Source organism: Engystomops pustulosus, chromosome 3 (genome assembly GCF_040894005.1).
Source record: "Engystomops pustulosus chromosome 3, aEngPut4.maternal, whole genome shotgun sequence".
NCBI lineage: Eukaryota > Metazoa > Chordata > Amphibia > Anura > Leptodactylidae > Engystomops > Engystomops pustulosus.
Genome location: NC_092413.1, coordinates 123353232 through 123376013, shown reverse-complemented (window position 1 = coordinate 123376013; position 22782 = coordinate 123353232). Strand labels below are relative to the sequence as shown.

Below are 22782 nucleotides of genomic sequence, written 5' to 3'. Positions count from 1 at the left end.
TTAATTTTTGTACATGTATGAAAACATTATAAAACATATAAAAATTTGTTATATCAATGATCATAGTGAGCCAAAGAATGAAGTAGACCTGTCATTTGGGGTGCACAGTGAAAGCTGTAAAATCCAAGCCCACAAGAAAATGGTGTGAATGCGTTTTTTCACCATTTTCACTGCATGAATTTTTTCCCGCTTCCCAGTACATGGCATGGAATATTAAATGCTGTCGCTATGAATTGCAATTTGTTACGCAGAAAACAAGCTTATACACAGCTCTTTACATGGAAAAATAAAAAAGTTATACATTTTTGAAGGTGGGGAGTGAAAAATGAAAATGCAAAAACAAAAAAGGGCCTGGTCCATTATAGTCTTTCTACATATTGTCAAAGTAGCATTGTCAAAAGTAGCATTTCAATTATTACTTTGAATACAAAGATAATTTAGTCAGTGCTCATTTTAAGTCTCACATTCACACAACTGTCCACTACTACGGTTTACCCTAGAATATGAGTTTTTACCTTTAGAATTGAGGATGTCAAGAAAAAACTCTTCATTTCAGTACATGTGAATAATATATGTGTTTAAAATAAAGCAACAAAATGTATTGCAAACAATACTGCAAAGGTGGTGCTCTCAGTAGTATACATTTGGATAGTCAAGTAATAATGTCTATGTAATACAACCTAGAGAACGCAAAATACCATGGAAGGCAGTGGCAAATCAGCAACTGTAGTGGCTACTATTGGGCCCAGGCCTCTTGGCCTGGTTCATGGCGAGGGCCCACTAAGTAGTACTGTAAATATAAATTGTATTTACATCTTTAACTGGTAAGTGATTTTATTCCTTTTTAGTATGGGAACAATGGTTATATTTTATTGTATTTTGCACTGAAAAAAAGAAAAATATATTTTTAATTGAAAAAGTATGTGCACTGCATGAATGTATGATGAATGTATCTATCATACACTGAATGTAACTTTTTAGGATATTTATCATACGCTGGCGCTGGCGCTTCTGCCTCTTGATGTATCAGGCTGCCAGCAGCGCAGCATTTATCCTACGGCAGGCAGGGCCTGGCATAGAAAAAAATGCAGCCGGCGACTTTTCACGTATGAAAAGTCCCCGGCAGCAGCGAGTGCGCCGGCGTGGGGACAGTATTTCTAACTTATTACATAAATTATAAATATTATAAAGCACATAATAAAAATGTAAATGAGAAAATTCTAAAAGAACACTGATGAAAATTAGAGAACACTTTCTGATATCTGAAACCCACCAGCAGCAGGTTGGTCCAGATGAAGGCCAAAGGGGTGACCCTATCAGCCATAGCAAGTAAAGTTGGTTGTTCCAAGTCATAGATTTGTGATTTCTATATTGCATCTTTACAACATCACAAACTCATTCAAGTTCCTCAAAAGGGCTTGTTGCCATCGAAGAAAGGATAATTCAGAGAATCTCCATGGGTTATCATTTCAACCATGAAATTGTTTGCCAGTTCAGCTCTCAACAGGGTAAGGATCAGTCTTGTCATACAGTGTCTCGACATTTAAGAGCATTTGGGATGCCAAACCTGTCATTTGCAGAAAAAATCTAAAGGTTCTTGCTGTGGAGCATGTTGTGTGGACAGAGAAGTGGTCTACAGTTAATTTTAGTGATGAAATCAGTTTAATTTATTTCGAACATTATGTCCATCAACATACTTGGTAAAGACTGAACCCAAATTGTATAAAGAAGTCAGTGAAAGGTGGTGGAGGAAGTGTCATTGTTTGGAGAATGTTTTTGCAGGAGGAGTTGGACCTCTCATACAGTCACATGGCGGAGTGAATGCAAGTGTATGTAATATCTTCTTCTTCAACAACATGTGGTTCATTCCATGTGTTCTTTACTCAATAACCCAGGAGTTTTCAAACAGGTCAATGCCCCCAGTCACAGAGCAAAATGGGTAAAGCAGTTTCTTGAAATAGAAACCATTGGAACTATGAAATCCTGATCTAAACCCAATACAAAAACTCAGAAAAATCCTTGGGGATAAAGTTATGGCCAAGAAACCCACAACAGTCACAGAACTGTGGAAGAGACTGGAAGAAGTGTGGACCAAAATCAGACTAGGGCAAAGAGGCCGCTGGCCGCAGCTGGGTTGATGTAATTCAGAGCAAAGGCCTGTATACCTCCTACTGAATGATGACAGATATAACCTTCAGAAAATTCAGAAAAAAAACTAACAGCCCCACACAGCCCTGGCAGCTCACATTCAGAAGTCTAATTTCCTCACTTACACTGTCGATGGCAAAGCACATGTTGAGGTTAGGAGGTTAGATGATTACAATACTGATCAGACACAGACAGAAGTGATAACTGGTAACTTAAATAGCCTTCTCACTTCTTAGAGGATGGGCAGCATTCCTATGTAAGGATAATGGCACATATTTATTAAAGCGCCTCCGCTGCAGTAACAGGTTGAATAAGTGTCTCCTGTGTCAATCAGATTTTTTTTTTTAGATTGCTGCTATTTGTAATATTGCTTTGTGTTAACCCCGAATAAATTGAACGTGTTGCAAATTTTAATGGATGCTTTCTAACAACATGAGTTTCTGTAGATATCAGCAGCTCCATTACAAAGTGCAAAGTTGTGAATGTGCGTTTGTTTAGGAGAAAATGATTCATCAACTGCTGTTGTATTTCATTTTTGTTTTAAAGATTCCATGTTTCTATTTTTAATTTGCAATGGTGACACCAACTTCACAGATTTAGATTTCCTGTCCCACAGTCTCTTTCAGCTATCATAATCTGACCTCCATTTTTTGACACTTAAATTTGCTTTAAAATCTCTTCTGAATGTTGGTTTACACCAGAATCCTTCTCTTCACGCTTCCTCTCCCCACATGCAGATTTAGTGTAGGTGTTTTTGACTTGTTAATGCCAGTTCTCAATCACAATCTCAAGTTCGCAGTACAATGTTTCAGGCAGACTGAAATGCAGATGGTGCTGTAGAAAGAAGAAGTTTTGAAAGATTTGTCAAGCAAGATGTGACAAAATCAGCTTGTGGAATGCATCAAGAAGCTCATAATAGAGAACATAGACATTGACAAATAAAAGTATGCGTTTGGAAAATAGTTTGTCACCGTCCCTTCAGACCATTGCCATTTCTCTCAACATGTCCAACAAACAACCACTGCACATATTTTGGGGCAAGTGGATATTATTGGGGGGTAAATGTTTCTATACTTGGGGTCTTTTTTGTGAGAAATTAGAAAGCTTGGGATCAATCACAGCAGTATATGACATTGCAGGGAAAAGTTGAAAACAACAGTTACTTTAGGTTCACATCTTGTAACTAATATATATTTAGCATCCATAGCCTTATACTGGCAGATGGAGGCATCTTTACTGCACTTGTTTGCTCAGTATGAAGTATGTTACATCCATAAGGAAATACTAAATTAAAAAAACCCCAGCAAGCTGCAATTTTCCATCTTGTTTCCTGCTTGAGGGTGCAGTATATGCTCAGTGGAAACCATAATAGCAACTGTATTGTATCCATCCACGACCTCTGCTAAGTGTATACTGTGGTTGTTCCCCCAGGATGTAAGGGTTCATCTAAGGACAGGTACATCACTCAGGAGACACCCTGAACATCAGCTTTTTTGGGGGGAGTAGTTGAACCGGAGGACATATCTCACTGTATGAGCATATAATAGGAGCTCTCTGTTGTAAGGGAATCCTCCTGACAACAGAGAGCCTTACCTGGCCTTACTGTACTCTAAGCCTTTTCCATTCATTTGAAAGGAAGTCATGTACTATAATATTCCTAGAATATTCAACTGCAAGTGAAATGGTCAGCCATCCAAATTTTCTCTGTTAGACACATGAAGGCGGGTTGCTGTCGGTTATTTGGAATCCTCTGTGGTTTAGCCATATTCATACTGTCAGTGATCAGTCTGTGATCATGGAATGTGATAAGTGATAACATATTGTCACCGCCAACTGATCACTGACAGTATAAATTTGCCCCACAGTGATTTGCATTTCTAAATTTGTTTAGAAAATTTAGCATGTTGATTATTGCTATGGATTCTGGGTACTGAATTTCACCTCCCTGCCGGCAGTAGGTTACAGGTAAAAACATTATTCTGCTGCAGTAGAAAATGTGCAAAATGTCTGCATCTTTATAAGCCTATCCTTAGGTTAGACCATAAATAACTAATTCGGTGACACTTTCATGAAATCAGTCTATGATAGGTACAAACACTATTGTGGAGATTTATCAGAGGTGTCTAGTTGTTCTAGTTGCTCATGGCAACCAATCATAGTTTAGCTTTCATTTTTTAAACTGCTGTGAGAAAATAAAAGCTGATATTATTATATTATTATTAACAGTTTTGCTCCCCGGCACTTCTGATAAATCTCCCCCTATGGCATCTATGCTTACATTGCATACAATTTACATAATAGTTTGGACTGTGGCAACATTGTCCCATAGCGTTTGTTCTCAACAAGGTTGAAACTTTTCACTCCATGCTGCTCATCTGTAAGCAAAATGTCTATATCTTAGTTCTGTGGGAAAATCTTTTATGTTTGAAGCAAACAGAGATGTTATGGAAGATAAAGTTAAAACGGAAAATATTACTTTTATATGGCACTTAAAGAATCCTGTTCACAGGTATGAAGATATCCAGTTCACCCAATTAACCATAAGCTGACCATTAAGCATGATAATGTTCCCCAGCAGAACCCCATATACACAGTGCAAAATAACATTGAGGATATAGCTTGTCCAAAATCAGAATGCTTCTTTATCTAAGCCATCTAGGTATACAAAGGGCACATCAAGACACCATTCAACGTATTTCAGGTGCTCAGACTAGCTTTACTCATGGATGGAGGATGATATATTTTGCATCAGGGTTTTGTTTTTTATTGACTATCATTTTTACCTATAATTTTTTTGATTATGTCTGCTTGAGGCTGGAGTTTAATTGAAATAATTGAGACTCTTTACTGTGATCGTACAAAAAATTGTGACTTTTTTACATCCACATCTAAATTTTAAAGATCTATTAGGCGCAACACTGGAATTAAGGCTACAACATATTTTGAAAAAGTGAAAATTTTTTGAGCAAGTATTCAAATGCCCAAAAAGGCACAAAAATAAGAGAAAAAAATAAGAAAAAGAAAATAAAAAAAAAGATCAATGACACCCTTAGTCTCATTGCAAAATTGTGATTGGTACCCCTCTACAATTAAGCATGAGCATCACAGACACCTTAACATGGATTATGCAAATGTCTGTGGAGGAAGCCATGCATTCATGAATTCTGCACATGCGTATTACCATTGTTGTATAACAACACGTCTGGGGTATCTGTGGCCTCCTGACACCCTGAACGCCATAGCAGTCATTACGGCTGCAACACTTGTAGTCATTCCTATGGTCCAAGGAACTTCAGATGTTTTTCCCAGTTTAACAACTTGGTTTATGGCCTCGGGCTTGGTTTATGGCCTCTTTAGAGAAAGTGGGGTGAAGATATAAAATATGACACACTAGTCATGTTTCTTGAAATAAGTTTAATTACATTAGAGTATAAATAAAATATGGTATGGCAGTTTTACATTGGAAGTAATACAGAAATACACTTTCCTACAGAGAGTGAAAATACTTTAAAAGACAGTTATACTAGTACATTGTTTGAAACAAGTTACCGAACAAAAGATATTGTAGCAGTTACACAGGGTGTTACCAGCTGAACAAACATCAATTACACAATATTCTTCTCAAAGGAAGTTTAATGTTTGAATCACAGACAATATAGAATAATTTCCATAAATATGAAGAGTGAAGTAAGCAATTGTAGCTCCAATCCTGACTTTGTAATTGTGAACTCAGGACCGAGATGGCTTCTTCACCCTCAATGAACCCCACTCAATGTACTTACTGTAACTGTGAAAATAGAAGTTGGGCTATTGTAATGTCTATTCCTATTGACTGAAAAACAGGCTTTATTTTATGAGCATTTTAGCAGGCCTACAGGGTACAACAATTCAGAAAACTGCCACAATGCTTATCAATTCCAAACCAAACCAGGAGATTGTATTTGCAATGAACGTCTTGGTCATCTAGATCAATCAACATCTGTTTATCCTATTTACATACATTCAGTCTTTTGAGAGCAGATGACTTATCTGTCCACCTTTTACCATCCCAACAAAATTTATCAAAAGGCCGGAGTAAGAAAACATTTACAGCAATTGCAACAACAACATCATTTCTGTATGGTACAAATATACAATTCTTTTTATTTTTTAATATATATTTATACATTGTATGATCACTTTGTATGAACAACTAACACTTGAGTAGACAGAACTATTGTACTCTACGGAAAATAGATGATAATGATGTGTGGAATTAGAGTGATTGTAGAGGTGTACTCATTCTTACTGAACATTTACTATATTCCATAATCAAAATGTCCATTATATGTAAACACCAAATTCTAGTATTATTCTTTTAATTTTCTACATCAATTAAAATCTTATCAATTCTATTATTCTTAACCTATGGGCATTAAGAAATTGGTCAACAATTGAATGATAAAAAGCCCTTAGGATTCTATGTCATATCCAATGAATATTTCTATGATCTTCTAAGTTTCTATCTGATGTTTCTATCTAACAATAAAACATTATACAATAAATAGATATTGTGCATTCAAGTCAATATGTAGAGTATTCACTAAGGTGATAAGGATTAGGAGAGCCACCAGTCAAAACCTCTCATGGGACCCCAGAAATTCCAAATCCCTCCACACTTAGTATATCATTTCTTTCACGCTTCAATATTATCAACAATTAGGCAGTTTTAATCCCTTCAGTAAAAATGAGCACATACCGCTAAAATGTCACATCAAGATTACTAACTTAACACCAAAATAAGAATAAAAACAGTCATAACTTAAGTTAAAATGATGTTGCATAAGGCCCAGTATATAAAAAAACAGTACTGGAAAGAAGTGACTCTTGGAAACACAATACAGAATCCACACAGAACATTACAACTTTGAATTCGGTACTGTAGCTGGTTTCTTAGCATAACACTAGCTTAGTCCCAAAAATATTTGGCATGGAAATGAATCATGAATAGATGTCAATACATCACACAATACAGTTTGTGTATCACACAATACAGTTTGTCACATGATCAAGCACTAGGTAAAGTGCCAGACAGCCCCATTGTCCCATGATTTATTTAAATCTTAGTTATATAAAACAGCCTGTAAAAGTTTTGTTGCATTTACAAGAAGACAGTTTCAAAAACAGCTCTATTACTGTACAGCTAGCAGACAACTAGCTATGTCATCGGCAATGCCGTTGAAGGCTACTGGTTTGTGATATATATTTGATTATCTTAATATTTTGACATGCAGATCTCTAATAAATGCTGATGTCTCAACGTTTGGGGAAAATTTTGTATATGATAATACTTTTATATTTCTTTAAGTTGTGAAAAATGCTGGGAAGGCATAGTACATTAGAGTCATAGGAATGATCATGTTAGAAGTTCTGTAAGGGGTTAATGTAAATCATACTTGGTTACGGGTACGTGTCCATAATCCAGATATGATTGTTTAGCTAGGTAAGCTAGTAATATTACTGTATGTTTGCAAAGATATAAAGGCAGGTCAAATGGTTAAACTAAAGCACCAACACTAATCAAAAGGAAATAATAACAGTGTAGGGAAAAACATAATATTTAAAAGGTAATAGAAAGTGTTCCCTTATTATCAAATGATTTTTATTTAGTGTTGCACTACAGACAGAGATTTCATTCTGAGTATTCATTAGGGAATCCTTCAGATTCCAATGAATATTTTTAATAAGCAGATTGTGCAAAGCAGCACATGGATATCTCCTGACTGAAGACAACATCTCATTGTAACAGTAAGGTACAGATTAGAGCTAATATTGATGTTATGTCAACATGGATCTAATAAATATTACATTAAAGGTACCTATTTTTCATGTTATGCTAGATGTGGGAATGTAAAAACTGAGATGTGAGCTTTAATTCTAATTTATGTTTTGGGCATTTGTAGGGGGAGTAGTATACCTTGCTAAACTTGTGCCAATAGGTATCTATTTTACAGATCAGGGTTAGACATGATAGGGTCTTAGGTGAGCTTGTGTTTGTATACATGTGGAAACATATAAATATATATATATATATATATATATATATATGATAAATACTTGTACTTAAGTTGAGTTTGTATGTAAGTCGGAACTGTATATTTTATCATTTTGACCTCAGACAAATTAGTTTTTTGTCTCTTTGACTTTTGGCTTGTCATGAGAACTAGGATTAACAAACAATTGTAAACGCCTTTGTTACAGCTGATAATTTTAGATTGGGACTAAAGTATAAGTAAATTACCAACATCCAGAGGTCCGTTTGTAACTAGGGGTTTTCTGTAAGTCGGGTGTTCTTAAGTTGGAGGATGCCTGTATTTTGGGGGGAGAAGTGCAATATTTATCCTTATGAAATAAGTAGCCACCATCAGCCTTTCTAAATTACAAAATTAGATGAAGAATGTTACTGATATGTTTTCATTTTAGGAAGATCAAAAACATTTTGTTCTTGTTGGTCATTAAGTAGTTCAGCTCTTACCAAAATGTGTCACTTAAAATCGACATTCGACTCAAAATATCACATTTTATTTTCATCATTGAGGAAATTACATAGAAATCCCTCTTCACATTGAGATTGACTAAATAGGCAAAGTTAAATCGAATGCATGAAGTATAAAAAATGATTGTGTGAACTTTTAGGATCACATGAAAGTTATAATAACTAATTTTCAATGTTTTATACTGTAAGTTTTCTTTCTTTGTTCATCACAGAAGGTTCTAAAATATCTATGGTTTAGTAATCTGAAGCATGCTAAATACCAGATCCTTATTGTAACACTACATTAAGAAAAGTATCAATTTGAAAATATCATAAAAATGTAAAGACTTCCGGGACGCTTTACGAGGTCTATCAAGTTTCCATTGTAGTTATAATAATTTTGATGGTGATAGAAGTTCTGCAGACTTTACAACAATAAAATCTACAATAAATGGAACCTTGAGAGATCCAACTAGTCTACCTACATTTTCTTAGTAGCATTTGTTGGGTGGGAGATTATCATCAAAACACAAAACAAAAATGACTAAGAACTGCCAATGTAAAATATCTCATCCCTTTGGCTACAATGCAAAAACAAAAGACAAATTCGATAGGAAAGTGCCATTCTTTATCGAAATATCCTGCAAATTAAAGCCGCGTGGAGATGGTGGTGCTAAGCAAAATAAAATGGCTGGAGGATTTATTTCAATGTTATGATTTATTTTTTTATACTATAGGAAAGAAAACCAATATTATATTGTGGAGCTTTACAATTTCATTTTTTAATTAGTTTCATAGATGGTGACACATTTTGTAAATGCTTTTGTAATTAGATTCAATTAGAATGGCTAACCATAGTAACCATTAATTATTAATAAAAATAGCCACAAGCAGTCAAATGTGACCAGATGTTCATGGAAGTGGGCTGTTTTCTAGCACTGCAGATAGTATTACTGAAAATATACAAAGATATAAAAATAGGGATATTGATGTAATTATTTTCTAAATTGAATTAACCAACTAAATAAGGTTATATTAAAGTGCAGGTAAAGATTCCTTTATTATCAACTTAGAATATTGTTTAAACAACATGTTTTCATGGTCACAATTTCCAGCATAGATGAGGTTTGTGTTTCTAATATATTGACCATATCTGGGTTACACTCACATGATCGCCTTAAATTTCATTTTAGGGAATATGAGTGTACTATTTATTTCCAGGCAGCAGAAAGTAAATTCTTCAAAAATATTGTTGTTCAGAGGTTTAAATACCTAATACAGGAGAATTACAATGTAATCCTCAGTCATATTAATACCTCAGTAGAACTCAATTTTAGAAACTGAATTCATGTGCAAATAGTGCAACAAGAGCTATAAGTTATACTTAGTCATAGTAACGGTCATTTTTTAATATGATGACCTATTTCATTATTTACAAACAGACATGCACATTACACTGACTGTCACAAACAAATACACTCAATTTTGACAATAAAAGGTTGTATTTTTTTAAATAGATTACATGAGATATCCTGTACATGTAGAACATATGGGATATCAGTACTATAAATTACTGATGCTTACCTACTTCTAAGGAAAGTACATTAAATTGACAAAATTGTACACAGGTTGTCTTTGCACAAACTGATTGGCCTTCATTGTCTTTTTCTGCAGGAACCACTGATTTCCTCCCGTATAGACATATTGGGGCATATTTATCAGGGCTTCTGCACCACGTCAGTTGCGTAGAAGCCCTGGAATAATCGTAAATGCTAGTTTATTGCTAGCACTTGCGATTATTTAGCCCAATCACGCCCCTTCACGCCAGTGGGGAGTGAAGGGGCGTGAAGGGGGTGTGGCCGGCTATGTGGAGGGCAAGGCCGGGAGTGGGCCAGCGTGGGGCATTACTGTACCCCCACCTGCGCACTTGCTACAGCCAGCGTCTTTTCACATGTGATAAGTCGCCAGCTGTGTTTATTTAGAAATAAACGCTGCGCAGCACCCCGCCGGATACATCAAGAGGCTGAAGCCCCCATGTGTATTTAGACAAGCCAAGATGTTTTTGTCATTGAAAAGTTACTGCAAATAAATTTTAGGCCCACCCATCATAAAAAAGAGAATGTTACCCTAATGCTCAATGTCAAATTGTAATCTATTCCATAATAAGCCCAAGTGCATATCAAGGTTACCATGTACTGTGCACAGTACTTCGTATCCAGTTTTAGTGATTATCAAACTAGAAGTTTACCTCTAATTGCTTCAAAATATTCAAGATAAATTTTGTACAAGTGATGTGAGGTATTAAAAAGTCTTCCAGTATAGTTAATATTCCTCTTCAACAAGTACAATACAAAAGTAAAGGTCCAGAAGGACAACACAGATATTCAAAGACTACAAACAATGCTTTAAAAAATGTAAATCTATTTTTGAATTGTTCATTTCATTTTTTTGTTTTCAAAATAAATGAAACTATATAATTAAAAAATATTTTTCATAAGAAAATTAGTGCTCTTTTTTCTAAACTAAAGGAGAGGAATTAATTGTAAATGTCATTGGCATTGTATTGTGTATGACTTCTATTGTGTATACTTCAGGTATTTTTGTGGCTAGAAGACATACTACTGTTTAGCTTTCACCACAATTTAGCAGTGTTGAAGCGGGCCCACTTTTCCCTAGTTTGATTCCTACCACTGACTTATACTGCTTCTGCAGTTGTATCTGTGGACACAGACATGGTCACTTTGGCAATCTTAACTGTACTTTTAATGCAGCTCTCAGCTGCTCTGTGGACATTACTGTTATTAGCATGTCTATTCTGACAGTCAGACTCCATGCTGTTATCGAGAGGCTGCGCAGTCCCTTCACATGAGGGGAACATGCTACAAAATGCATTTCGTAAGTCCTTGCTTCGAAGGGCATAGATAATAGGATTCACAGTTGAATTAAGCAGGCAAAGCATGCTGCAGAAGGCAAACACTGTCTTTACTGTCTTGTTCATCTTCCCGAAAACATCATAAACCATAATAGCAAGAAGAGGACCCCAACAAATTATTAATACCACTAGTATGAGGACCAGCGTCTTGGCTAGCCTAATATCCATACGAGTCTGGTCCGGTCTAGTGATGTGTACCTTACCATCTTCTGATGTGTGAACTATGATGCTTTTTTGAGTGCCTCGTTGCAGCATCCTCACAGCATGGCTGTGAGCTTTCCATAATATATACATATATGCATACACTATAAACAACAAGAGAACACTGGTTACCCCAATCCAAAACATTAGATATGTTTCATCAATAAGGGGAAATATATCTGAGCAAACAGATTTGAGCTTTTTGCAATTCCATCCTAACAGAGGAAGAACAGCTATGATTATAGCTATGGTCCACATCATACAAAATGCAATGACAGCTTTTGTCCTCGTGACTATTCTTTTATAAGACAGCGGCCTGTGTATGGAGATGTACCTGTCTATTGCAGTAAGAAACAGGCTGCCAACTGATGCTGTAAATGAAGCAGTAACCCCCCCTAGTTTGAACAGAAAAACATTAGGACTGTCTATTCGATGAAAAACATGAAAATCAACAAAACTGTAGACAAAAATGACACTGCCTAAAAGATCAGCCACTGCCAAGCTGCCAATAAAATGATAGGAGGGTCTGCATCTCAGACTACGCGAATGCAAGATAACACACAGTACAAGCATGTTCTCCAGGACAGTAAATGTACCCAAGGTTATGGAAAGAGCAGCAATAACTAGCTGTTGACTTGGGGTAAGTATCATAAAACATTCCATATCCATGAAATTGTTCCCGCACTGTACATTGTCATCTCCATCTTTAAGTGAAGTTATTGTCTTGTTGAAAAAATCTGTTCCATTAAATGGATCCAGGTGTGGAGTATTTTGACCATCAACTATTTTTTCTTGAAAGGAGGATAAAGCCATTTTCTGTGGGAAATAACCCAGTTTTGAAATATCATTTTTTGTGTCTTCATACTGAACTTCATTTGTTCCCATATATAGAAGGTCGGTGGTAATTGTTCTGAAGGTAGTGTCCGCCAGGCCATCCAAGATAGACTTCATTACCTCGGAATTAAGTTAAAATTCTTCCAGAGGAAAGAATGGAGTGGATGATAACCACCTGCAATAAAAAAACATTAGAAAAAGATAAGTAAATACAGTAATAGTGTAATAGACAACTGTAAACTGAAATAAATGGAGTCAGGAGAAAATAATTCTTTATGTGCTAAAATCAGATCTTTCATGTCATTTTTCTAAAACCTGTCCTATGTACTGCTTTAAGGAAACCAAAATGCCCCTGATAAACCCCTATCAGTTTGTTGTGAAGTAGATTAATACCTTTTCGATCATGTTACTATTATGGATCTACATTGCAGCATTATGTTGAAAATTTACTTTAAAATGAGATAAAAATAAAAATGAGATAATAAAAAAACTGTCATTCCACCATAGTTGTTTTTACATTATTTACCTATATTGACACAATGGGGCACATTAACTTACAGGATCACCGGAGCTCACAGAAAGTACATTGTCCGTCTATAATGCATTGTGCAGCGATTCACTAAGACCATGCGCTTGAAATCATGAATGTGTCGCTTCCCCGCTCAGGTCCAACAGAGTTCACCATCTTTTTACTGGTGCATCTTAGGACTAGGACTTGCAACACAATTTAAAAGTTAAATACGGCGCTCAGTCCAAATGAGTCGGACCAGCATGCCCCCTAAATTGTGTTACATGGAAGCCAGCGCAGCCCATAGTGGTTGTATAGAAGATTGCACTGGTAATATGGTGCAGTGTACTTAAATGAGAGTGTAAAAGTCCATACTGTTAAGCCCAGCCTCTGACACAGCCTAATACTACTGGCACTCTGGGGAGAGGAGGAGAGGGGTAACAGGGGTGACATCACTGCATCTGACCATGTGATCAGCCTCATTTACATAATAAAGAATAGATTATTTTAGAATGAATACTGTATGAATAAACTAGATAAAGGCTGGGATGAAATCCTTGTGAGTTGCTCCAACAGGTAGTGGTGACAGGACTAGTGACACAGACCTGATGACAGGTGTCCTTTAAGATTTTGTCTAAAAATAAATAATTATTTTTAAGACTATGACCCACATTTATCAAAACTAGTGCAGTCTGTACTATGTGCAGTTTGCCTGTGGAGTGTGCACTGTTCTGGAAGTCTGCACCATTTTTTGTTGCTTTGTGCTTTGTTCATGCTGCAGAATTGTGGTGCATGTCAGTAATTAATGTGGTGCAAACTCCTACACAAAGCACTTACCTTTTGGTGCTAATTTTTTTTTGTCTTGTCGAACACAATGCAGCCACGACATAAATTGGTGCAGACACTTTATAAATACATGTGCAAGCATTTTATGTGTTATTTTTAGTGCAAAGTCAGAAAGAAAACTGGTGCAAACACTTTAATAAATGTGGAACTATGTGATAATGGATAGTCATCCACACCTGAAATAACAGTGAGTTAAAATAGTAAAAATAGTCATTTAACCATGTTCTCTAAAAGCTTGAACCCTAGCAGCATATGATTGATCACTGGTGTTAGTTACGATAACAATGGGCACTGCTATATACAGAAACACACAGCTCTGCTATACACACACTGGGCACTACTATACACAAACACCCACACAGTTGTGCTATACACATGCACAAGAAACACACTGGGCACTTCCTCCACCTCTTCTTCTTACTCTATACTAGTTCTTTGCCCCATCCCAGCAGCATAAGGACCTTCATGTCGGGAAACCCGGGAGAGGGAGTAATCCTGGTACCTAACCGTGTTAAAAATTTTATCTAAGTAATATGTTAAATAACTATAGAGGCCACTGGGGTGTGTGTCTGGCCAGGCACTGGGAACTAAAGCTACTCCATGCACGAGTAGCCTCTGCAGTTAATTTACATAATACTAAAATAAAGTTTTTTAACAAGTTAGGTTAGGTTCCAGCATTATTAAATTACAGATTAGGGCTGAGGCAGGCAGGAAGAATCTACAATCAGATCTACTTCTGATAGTATATTCCCCATGGTAGGTTTCTTTTAAATTTTCTAAAAATGTCTTTCAGAAGGGTAAGAGAGTTGCTACACTGTACATAGAATTTTGTAATGGTCCTTCAAGGGTTTGTAGACCTTGGCAATAATTTCTTTTACAACTGTATTGTTGTACATGCCAGCCATGTAAATGAATTAGCACCCATGTAATACATGGATAGGCTTCCAAAGCAAGTGGCACCTTTTGTTCCTGCCAATCTGTATGCAATGCCTGTTTGCACTATACGTGTAATTATATTATACCCGAAAAGTTTAGAATCCTATGTCCTATGAGATCCATAAAATGTGTTATAAACCTTGCAGAAGATCAAACAGCAAGAGATAGGATATGCTTTTCCAGACTCCTAGAGAACATAAGTATGCATGCTTGCAGCCCTCACAATTAGATTTCTGCAAAGCTTCTTCTCCCATGTTCTCCACAAAGTTTCTATAAGAGTTTCACAATGCCTGCTGTTCAATGTTCTCTATAATGTTCCTACTGGACTTGCATTATACTTGTTCTTTAGTGCTTTCTATAGTGAGGCATAAAACATCTGCACAGTCAATAACTTAGATGTATGTTCTGTCTGCTATTATATCCACATGCTGTTCTCTTCAGCAGTGCTGTGCTTAATTTACATTACAAATACAAAAAATAGGTACCAGGCAATAGGACTCAGTAATTATTTAAGAGATCCAAAGTCTCTTCTACTAAAATATTTATACGTTTTTTCGGTCCCATTAACCCACGAACTATTAATCAAATATTGTTTTGCAGCAAAAACACATTTTCACTTTTGTTTTAGGCAGTTATTGTCATTACACTTCATTGGTAAATAAAAGTGCTGTAAACCTAAACATTTCTATAACATAAGAACTTACCATGTAGTCATAAATACAACAATGATAAAGATATATAATATGTTTTATTGTTCATTCTGCTAATAAATCAAGATTGTCAGCTTAGCTGCGGATGGCGACAGCCACTCTGTAACACTATCTGTGCTGTCCTATATTGAGTCTTTAGAGAGTTTCTAGGAAGACAGTTCTTAACGTCTAATCCTGATGCAATGACATACTTGCTTGGCTTTTTATTTGCTGTTATCCGAGACTAAGAACCTTCATATGTAACTGAAGTTGCCCCAGTATATAAGCATCATTGGAAATTGCTGTAAAATTTGGAAAGAACTATTAAAAAATAATTAAACATTGTAAAATGAGCCTGGCATTTGACACCAGGATTAAAATAGTGTTTCTACCTCTGTATATTATAGTGTTATAGTCTCAAAAACCCTGTCTATGTTGTCTATAGCAAACAATAACAGCTCAGCTTTAATTTTGCATTGCTGCATGGTTGGTTCACAGTATCATTGTAGATAAAGTTGGATAAAGACACAGGTCCATCAGGTCCAGCCCATGATACTAACCTGTCAATCCAGAGGAGGGCAAAAAGAAACATAAAGGAAAAAAAAATCCTTCCTGAACAAGATATGGCAATAGGAATAAAACCCGAATTAACATCCCAAAGCAAGAATCTAATTTCCGGTCCAACTTCAACTTGTCCAATGTATCAACTAACACAACATCGTTTGGCAGTGGAATTCATAGTTTCAACGCTTTTTAAGTAAAGAAACCTCGTTTATTATGATGATAAAACAGTCTTTCCTCTAGAAGAAGAAGCGTGTGTGCCCCAATGGTGTCAGTCAAAATTTAGCTGTAAAAAGATACTGTATTGTATTGTATTTGTACAGTACATTGATAAAGATTTCCAGAAACATTTTCTAAATGGAATAACCTTAAATGTAATCTATCCTTGTATTCTAATCCATGCCCCCAATTACCTTGGTCTCCCTGACTTTAATTTCCCCCCTGCTCTCATGATTACAATAAATTAAACATGTATGCCTCAGTACCCCAGACTGTAGGAGAGTTGGCCCAATAATTTGCCACCTTAACCTCTTTGATGCCCCTTTCCTATGCATTACAATCTGCTGTTAAAGTGAATACTTCAGAATTTCACACTACCTGAATGGGCACAGTTAGAATGTGGGTCTACAAATTTGAGGAGAAAGATAACTAATGAAGTAATATACAAATGGAACCTATCACCAGTTTTTACCCCACTAAAATAGCCTTCCTAAATTGTCGTCTTTGTGTGACATGTCACCTGTTACCCTATATACAGTAAATCTCCTCCAAAGTCATGTGACAATTAGCTGAAAACTTTCATTTTTTTCCTATGATGAGCAAATTTCAGTGGGTTAAGAGAGAGTGTCAGATGTGTTTAGAATCGCATCTTCCAACTGTATCCAGCTTGATGAGATACAGAATTGGAGATATGGGCAAGTAAAGTCATAGTTGGAAATGCGAGCTGCAAATAAAGATCCAACCTATGTTTTTAATTCTCTGTATTTCAAGTTCTATAGCTCACAGAACAACAGACCTGCACAATTTGAAAGATGAGATTTTCAACTTGAATTTGATTATTATTTTTAACTAGCTGTAGCTTCCGGCGTTGCCCGGGACAGTAAATAAATGCTCTTAGCTGTAACAAAATAGAATGGGTTAACAAAAATATTTTGTATGTATCTATAGACTGTCTCACACTGTCTCTGTCACTGACACTGTCTGTCTCTGGCAGTCTCTTTCAGTGGCTGTCTGTCTCGGGCACTCTCATTCCATTGACTGTTTGTCTTGAGCACTCTCATTCCAGCGATGGTCTGTCATTGGTACTCTCATTCCAGTGACTGTCTGTCTGCAGCACTCTCATTCCATTGACTGTCTGTCATGGACACTCTCATTGCAGTGATGGTCTGTCTTAGACACTTTCATTCCAGTGACTGTTTGTCTCAGGTACTCTCATTCCAGTGACGGTCTGTCTCGGGCACTCTCATCCCAGCGACTGTCCGTCTCGGGCACTCTCATCCCAGCGACCGTCTGCCTTGGGCATTCTCATTCCAGCGACTGCCATCTTGGGCACTCTCATTCCAGCAACTGTCGGTCTCGGGCACTCTCATTCTAGTGACGGTCGGTCTGTGATTCCCTCATTTGGGTCACTGACTATGTCTCAGGCACTTTCATTCCAGTGACTGTCTGTGTCTATGACTGTCACTTTGTCTATGGAGAGATTTATCAGAAGTGTCTTAGAGCAGAACTGCTCCAGTTGCCCATGGCAACATATCAGAGCTCAAGTTTCATTTTTGCAAAGCTGGTTATAAAATTAAAGCTGATCTCTGATTTGTTTCCATGGGCAACTGGAACAGTTTTACGTCAGACACTTCTGATAAATCTTCCCCTATCTCTGTACCTATCCAGCTTACCACACACATAAGTGTCTTATACTCATTGCCTATAGGAACTAATCAAAGCTCAGAGCTCATATTAATGACCTGTGGCAGAACAGCAACCAATCACAGCTCAGCTTCCAAATGCCACCGCAGCAGCAGATAATGGCTCCTGTATATGATGGGTAATATGTGGATTTTGGAAAGCGCGGGGTGAAAATTATGTAGCCCAACATACAGCTCTGTAGCTCCACAAGTCTGATTCAGTCTGAAAGATAAAACTCTTTAAACTGATTCCAGACCAGTTGCTTAATCTAGTTGCTATATGACTCAAAATATAGACAGCCTCTCAGCCTAACTGAGATGACATTTTTCTTTTGATTTGCATATAACTTTGAAGGAGATTTTTTTTATAAGTAATGCGATTTCACACAAATGGAATGTTAGATAATGAGATAAACATAAGTTTTAGGTTCCTATTAATTCATCCAAAGCAGGAGATCTGGATTTTTTTGTTCTAGTGGTTTAAGGTGACACTGCTCTTTATCCTATGTTAAACGGACAACCTTGATATAGAATTAATACTGTTTTCAGTTGAGAAGGTGGCATTTAAGAGATTGGTCTTTTCCTTCTCTTCCTCAACCATTATACTAGAATTACTTCTTTTGGAGCTGACACTTTCAGTTTTAAATTTGTTAATAACTAGCTGTAGCCCCTGGCTTTGCCCGGGATAATAAATAACTGCTCTTAGCTATAACAAAACAGAATGGGTTAACAAAAATATTTTATATCTATCCATCCATCTATCTATCTCCACCTATGTCTATATCTCTGTCTATCCATGTCTTTCTCTCACTCTGTGTATCCTTATCTCTCTGTCTCTATCTCTCTCCATCTCTTTCTCTATCTCTTTGTCTCTCTCTATCCATATTCACTCATACATAAGCTGTCTTAAAGTCATTGCCTATAGTAACCAATCAAAGCTCACATCTCATATTAATGACCTGTGGCAAAATAGAAGCTTTGCTGTGATTGGTTTCTAACTACCACAGCATACAATGGCTCCTGTAGATTGTGGTTAATAAGTGTATTTTGGAATGTGCTGGGTGAAAATGTCAAATCAACTACCCTGAGTCACAGAGAGCGGCTGTGCAAACTTTGGCGATCGTAAACATGATGGTGCAGATTCCTTTAGCTGACATACCTACACGCACACCTAAACACAGACATTCACTCAGCTTTATATATTAGATATAATTAAAACATATTTGGGATCTTTTTTTACTTTCCCTGGCAATATATTTCTCTCATTGTAATTGTTTCTATATATGACCCTCTTGTGCCTGGGGCATATAACTGTATCACAGTTTTGACCTTCATACAATCCTCTGATATTCGAAAGGGTCATTCTGTCTCCACTCATCAAAGCACAAAGACATGTGGCTCTCAGATTAGAGTAAAAATCAATTAACTGGTATCTAGAACTTTTAGTCACCAATGTTGAACTTTTTAAAGTGTATCTGTCATCAGGAATGTCATTATTAGTTGGTTACAGGTCCCAATAGCCTATGCTATGCTGATTTTAAACATTTCAGCATTCTGAATCATATCCGTTCATTATATAAGTTTAATTCACATTACCTGGCTCCCTGCCATCAGCAGGTGGTAAGCCCAGGGGGAGGGGTAGCTGCTGCCTGTGACTCCTCATGCATTTTTTCTCTCCTCCTCCCATCACCATCCTCCTCCCTCCCCTGTCTGCTCAATGCACATGACAGGAAGTGGGAGGAGTGAGGGAGCTGGATGATTGTGAAGGAGAGAAGGTTGCCCCCTTCCCCGGGGAATGACCATCAAACTTATATAATGTACTGAAATGATTCAGGATACTGACATGAGCATACTTAAAATCAGCATATTTTAAACATATTTTAAAAAAATAAATTTTTATTAAAAAATAATACCCACTTCAAACAAGATAAATGAAAACTATCATTGCTCAATTGCTCATTCCAATCCAAAATAAAAAAGGGGCTAGGTCTCTCAATGGCTGCAGCAGTCACGTTATGATGCTGCTCAATAATGATACTGGAAGACATTGATTGGCTGCAGCGGACACATGCAGTCATATGCGTATAAACAGAGAAGCATCATTGTGGAGTCAATACTGGATTGCTAAGGGAATAACTACTGAAATAACTATCATTCTTATCCCTTTTCACATTGCTCAGAAAACAAGTCATAATATTGCTGTTTTACAAAAAAGAAAAATGTATTGCTTTTAGAATATGGTAGAATAAATAATTAAAATGTATTTACGTAAATAAAACTTATTGTTGATGCCTTCAAGGAACTTTGCTCACTGGGCCATTTGTACATAATGAGAAATATAGCATTGGCTGCCTACTTCCACCATGCAGAGCTCATTGCATCACAAATGTACAAGCTTCAACAGGAACTGTTTGCTTCTCCTTATCGGAGACAGTCGGGCTAGATTGTAGAAACTTAAAGTGCAACTCTGACATGTTTTTTTTTCCTCCACAAATCAATAGCTTTTGGGATGTAGCTGAATTGCTGCTAAATTACTAAATGAGAAAACACAAGGTATCATGGGAAATGTTAGCAGAATGAATTTGACTCAGCTGCAGAGCAGACACAAAGAGGTTACTCGCCGTCCACTTCCCCACTGGTGAGAAAGATTTTAGTGAAGCAACTTCAGAGCAGAAAATGCTATAACTTTGGAAAGAAAAGGGCGAGTAATCCAATATGGGCATCATATATGGCAGTGATGGCGAACCTATTAGCAGCCGACTGCCCAAACTGCAACCGAATATTTATTGCGAGGTGTCAACCAAAAATTAAAGCAGTAACTTATCGCTACCTGTTCTCCAACAACGTTCGATCATATTGGCCTCCTGAGGACAAGATGGAAAATTTGCATCATTTTAGCTTCTTGCCAGTGTCCCTCTGTGGACAGAGAATTGTGGGGCCAGCAGAAGGTCCTCCAAAGATAATTCGTCCCTGTCTACTCATTCTCCCTCTTCCTACATACCCAAGTAGTGAAGTATCACTTAAATATATGACTGAAAGCAGCATCTTTTAAGTTACTTAGAACTGCAGGAAGATTCTTTGAGTTCTGCCTGTTGTGCTTGGGTGATGGAACGGGTGCCCACAGAAAGGGCTCAGAGTGCTGCCTCTGGCACCCTTGCCATAGGTTCGCCACCACTGATATATGGGAATCACAATTTGGTAAAATAATTATAACATTGGAGTTACACTTTAAAACTCATGCCACACTCATTTGCAATTTATAGGATGTAACGCCCAAGACCATAAGTTCTTAACAAGTGAAGTTGAATATATATTATTTATGACTGAAAATGTAATTATTATTTCAGTTAAATTAATACTAGTAGTAACATAATTCACTGGAGTATACCAGACTGGCCTTGTACCATCTTTACAGCTTTAAAAATAAATATTTCTTTGAAAAGTCCAACATCAGAACATTTTCACATCCATCTGATATTGCAGGGCATTTGTGATATAAAAAGCTACGGCATTTTGATGCAATAAACAAAAACTAAACTGTAACAGCACCCAGGAGGACAGATGTTTCTCATTGGAAAATTTTGACTTGATTGGATATGGATTTTTTTTCTTCTTTCAGTTCTCTCTTTTTTTAGCCTATGTGTGTAAGTCATAATACATAGTGGTGGGAAGAAGGATATAGAGGAAAAGGAATATAATGTTTTGCCAAAGAGGAGTTAATATAAAGTAGAGGTTCAGATAGTAAATAAGTATATAATGTAATGATTAAGAGGAGCTGTGGTAAAATGTGAAACATACATATAATATAGTTCAGTATTGCAGGGTGGGTGCCATTGCTTGCTCCACCTATATTTAAGGGGTGTGTAGGCATTGTCCAACCTGAAAAGGAGGTAACCGTGATCAATTGATGTTAGGGATGTTAGCTTGAACTTGGATAATTTGATAATCTGCCTGGGAAGAACAAATATTTATGTTGAAAATAAAGCACTTTGGCAGAAATTGTAAAAACTAGAAGTGTTCCTCGAAAGGGAAATGCAATATATGATACTGCTCCTTTTTTCTCCTATTTGTTTATGGTTTAGGTTATAAGAGTTGAAATATAATTCGGATTTGATGTTTAATGTTTATGGAGTGGGGATGGAAGTAAAAAGATCAAGAATGTTCCTAGTCTTTATAGTAATTCAGATAAAAACAGACCCCTCTTTCCCCTCAATCAGCATTTAAGCAGCAAGGACCAGATTTACCCATGTGGTTGTGCCTAAAATGTGCTATAAACCCAAATTTAGCAGATATTGATACAAAATGTTCAATCTAATTGAAGTTCATTTCTCCCAATTGGGGCATGGTATGGTAAAAAGGATGTGCTGCTTATTGGAAAAGGGGCATGGTTTGAAATATGACCTCCTGTGTCAAAAATCGGTCAAACAATAGATTATATGTAACGTCCATGCAAAAAAGGCCCTATACCCACAGTGCAGCCCTGTCCAGCAAGGGTTACTTGTCTGATGTTCAGTCTGCTGCTGAACATGTGTCTGGGAACTGCCTTATATACCTGCTTAGTCCCATCAGACCTGGCTGGTTATTCAGTTGTCTGTGTTATCTAGTGCTATTGCTTTGTTTAGCTACTCTGTGTTATTGACTTCTGCTATGCCTTCCGACCATTCTATTGCTGTTTGATTCTGTACCTTTGCTGCCATCTTGGTTTTGACCCG

The 22782-nt window shown here is 36.8% G+C and overlaps 1 protein-coding gene across 4 annotated transcripts in view; it reads right to left on the bottom strand.

The window, feature by feature from the left end:
• Positions 1–6708: 6708 nt before the first annotated feature.
• The window catches only part of CNR1 (cannabinoid receptor 1), a 60581-nt gene continuing 44507 nt past the window's right edge, over positions 6709–22782 (bottom strand). For 3 of the 4 annotated variants that reach the window (XM_072141978.1, XM_072141976.1, XM_072141977.1), the window contains one exon: positions 6709–12804. In XM_072141978.1, the coding sequence (XP_071998079.1) occupies positions 11358–12746 (1389 nt within the window). In that variant the 5' untranslated portion in view covers positions 12747–12804 and the 3' untranslated portion in view covers positions 6709–11357. The remainder of the gene's footprint in view (positions 12805–22782) is intronic. The other variant, XM_072141979.1, reaches the window with a different exon arrangement.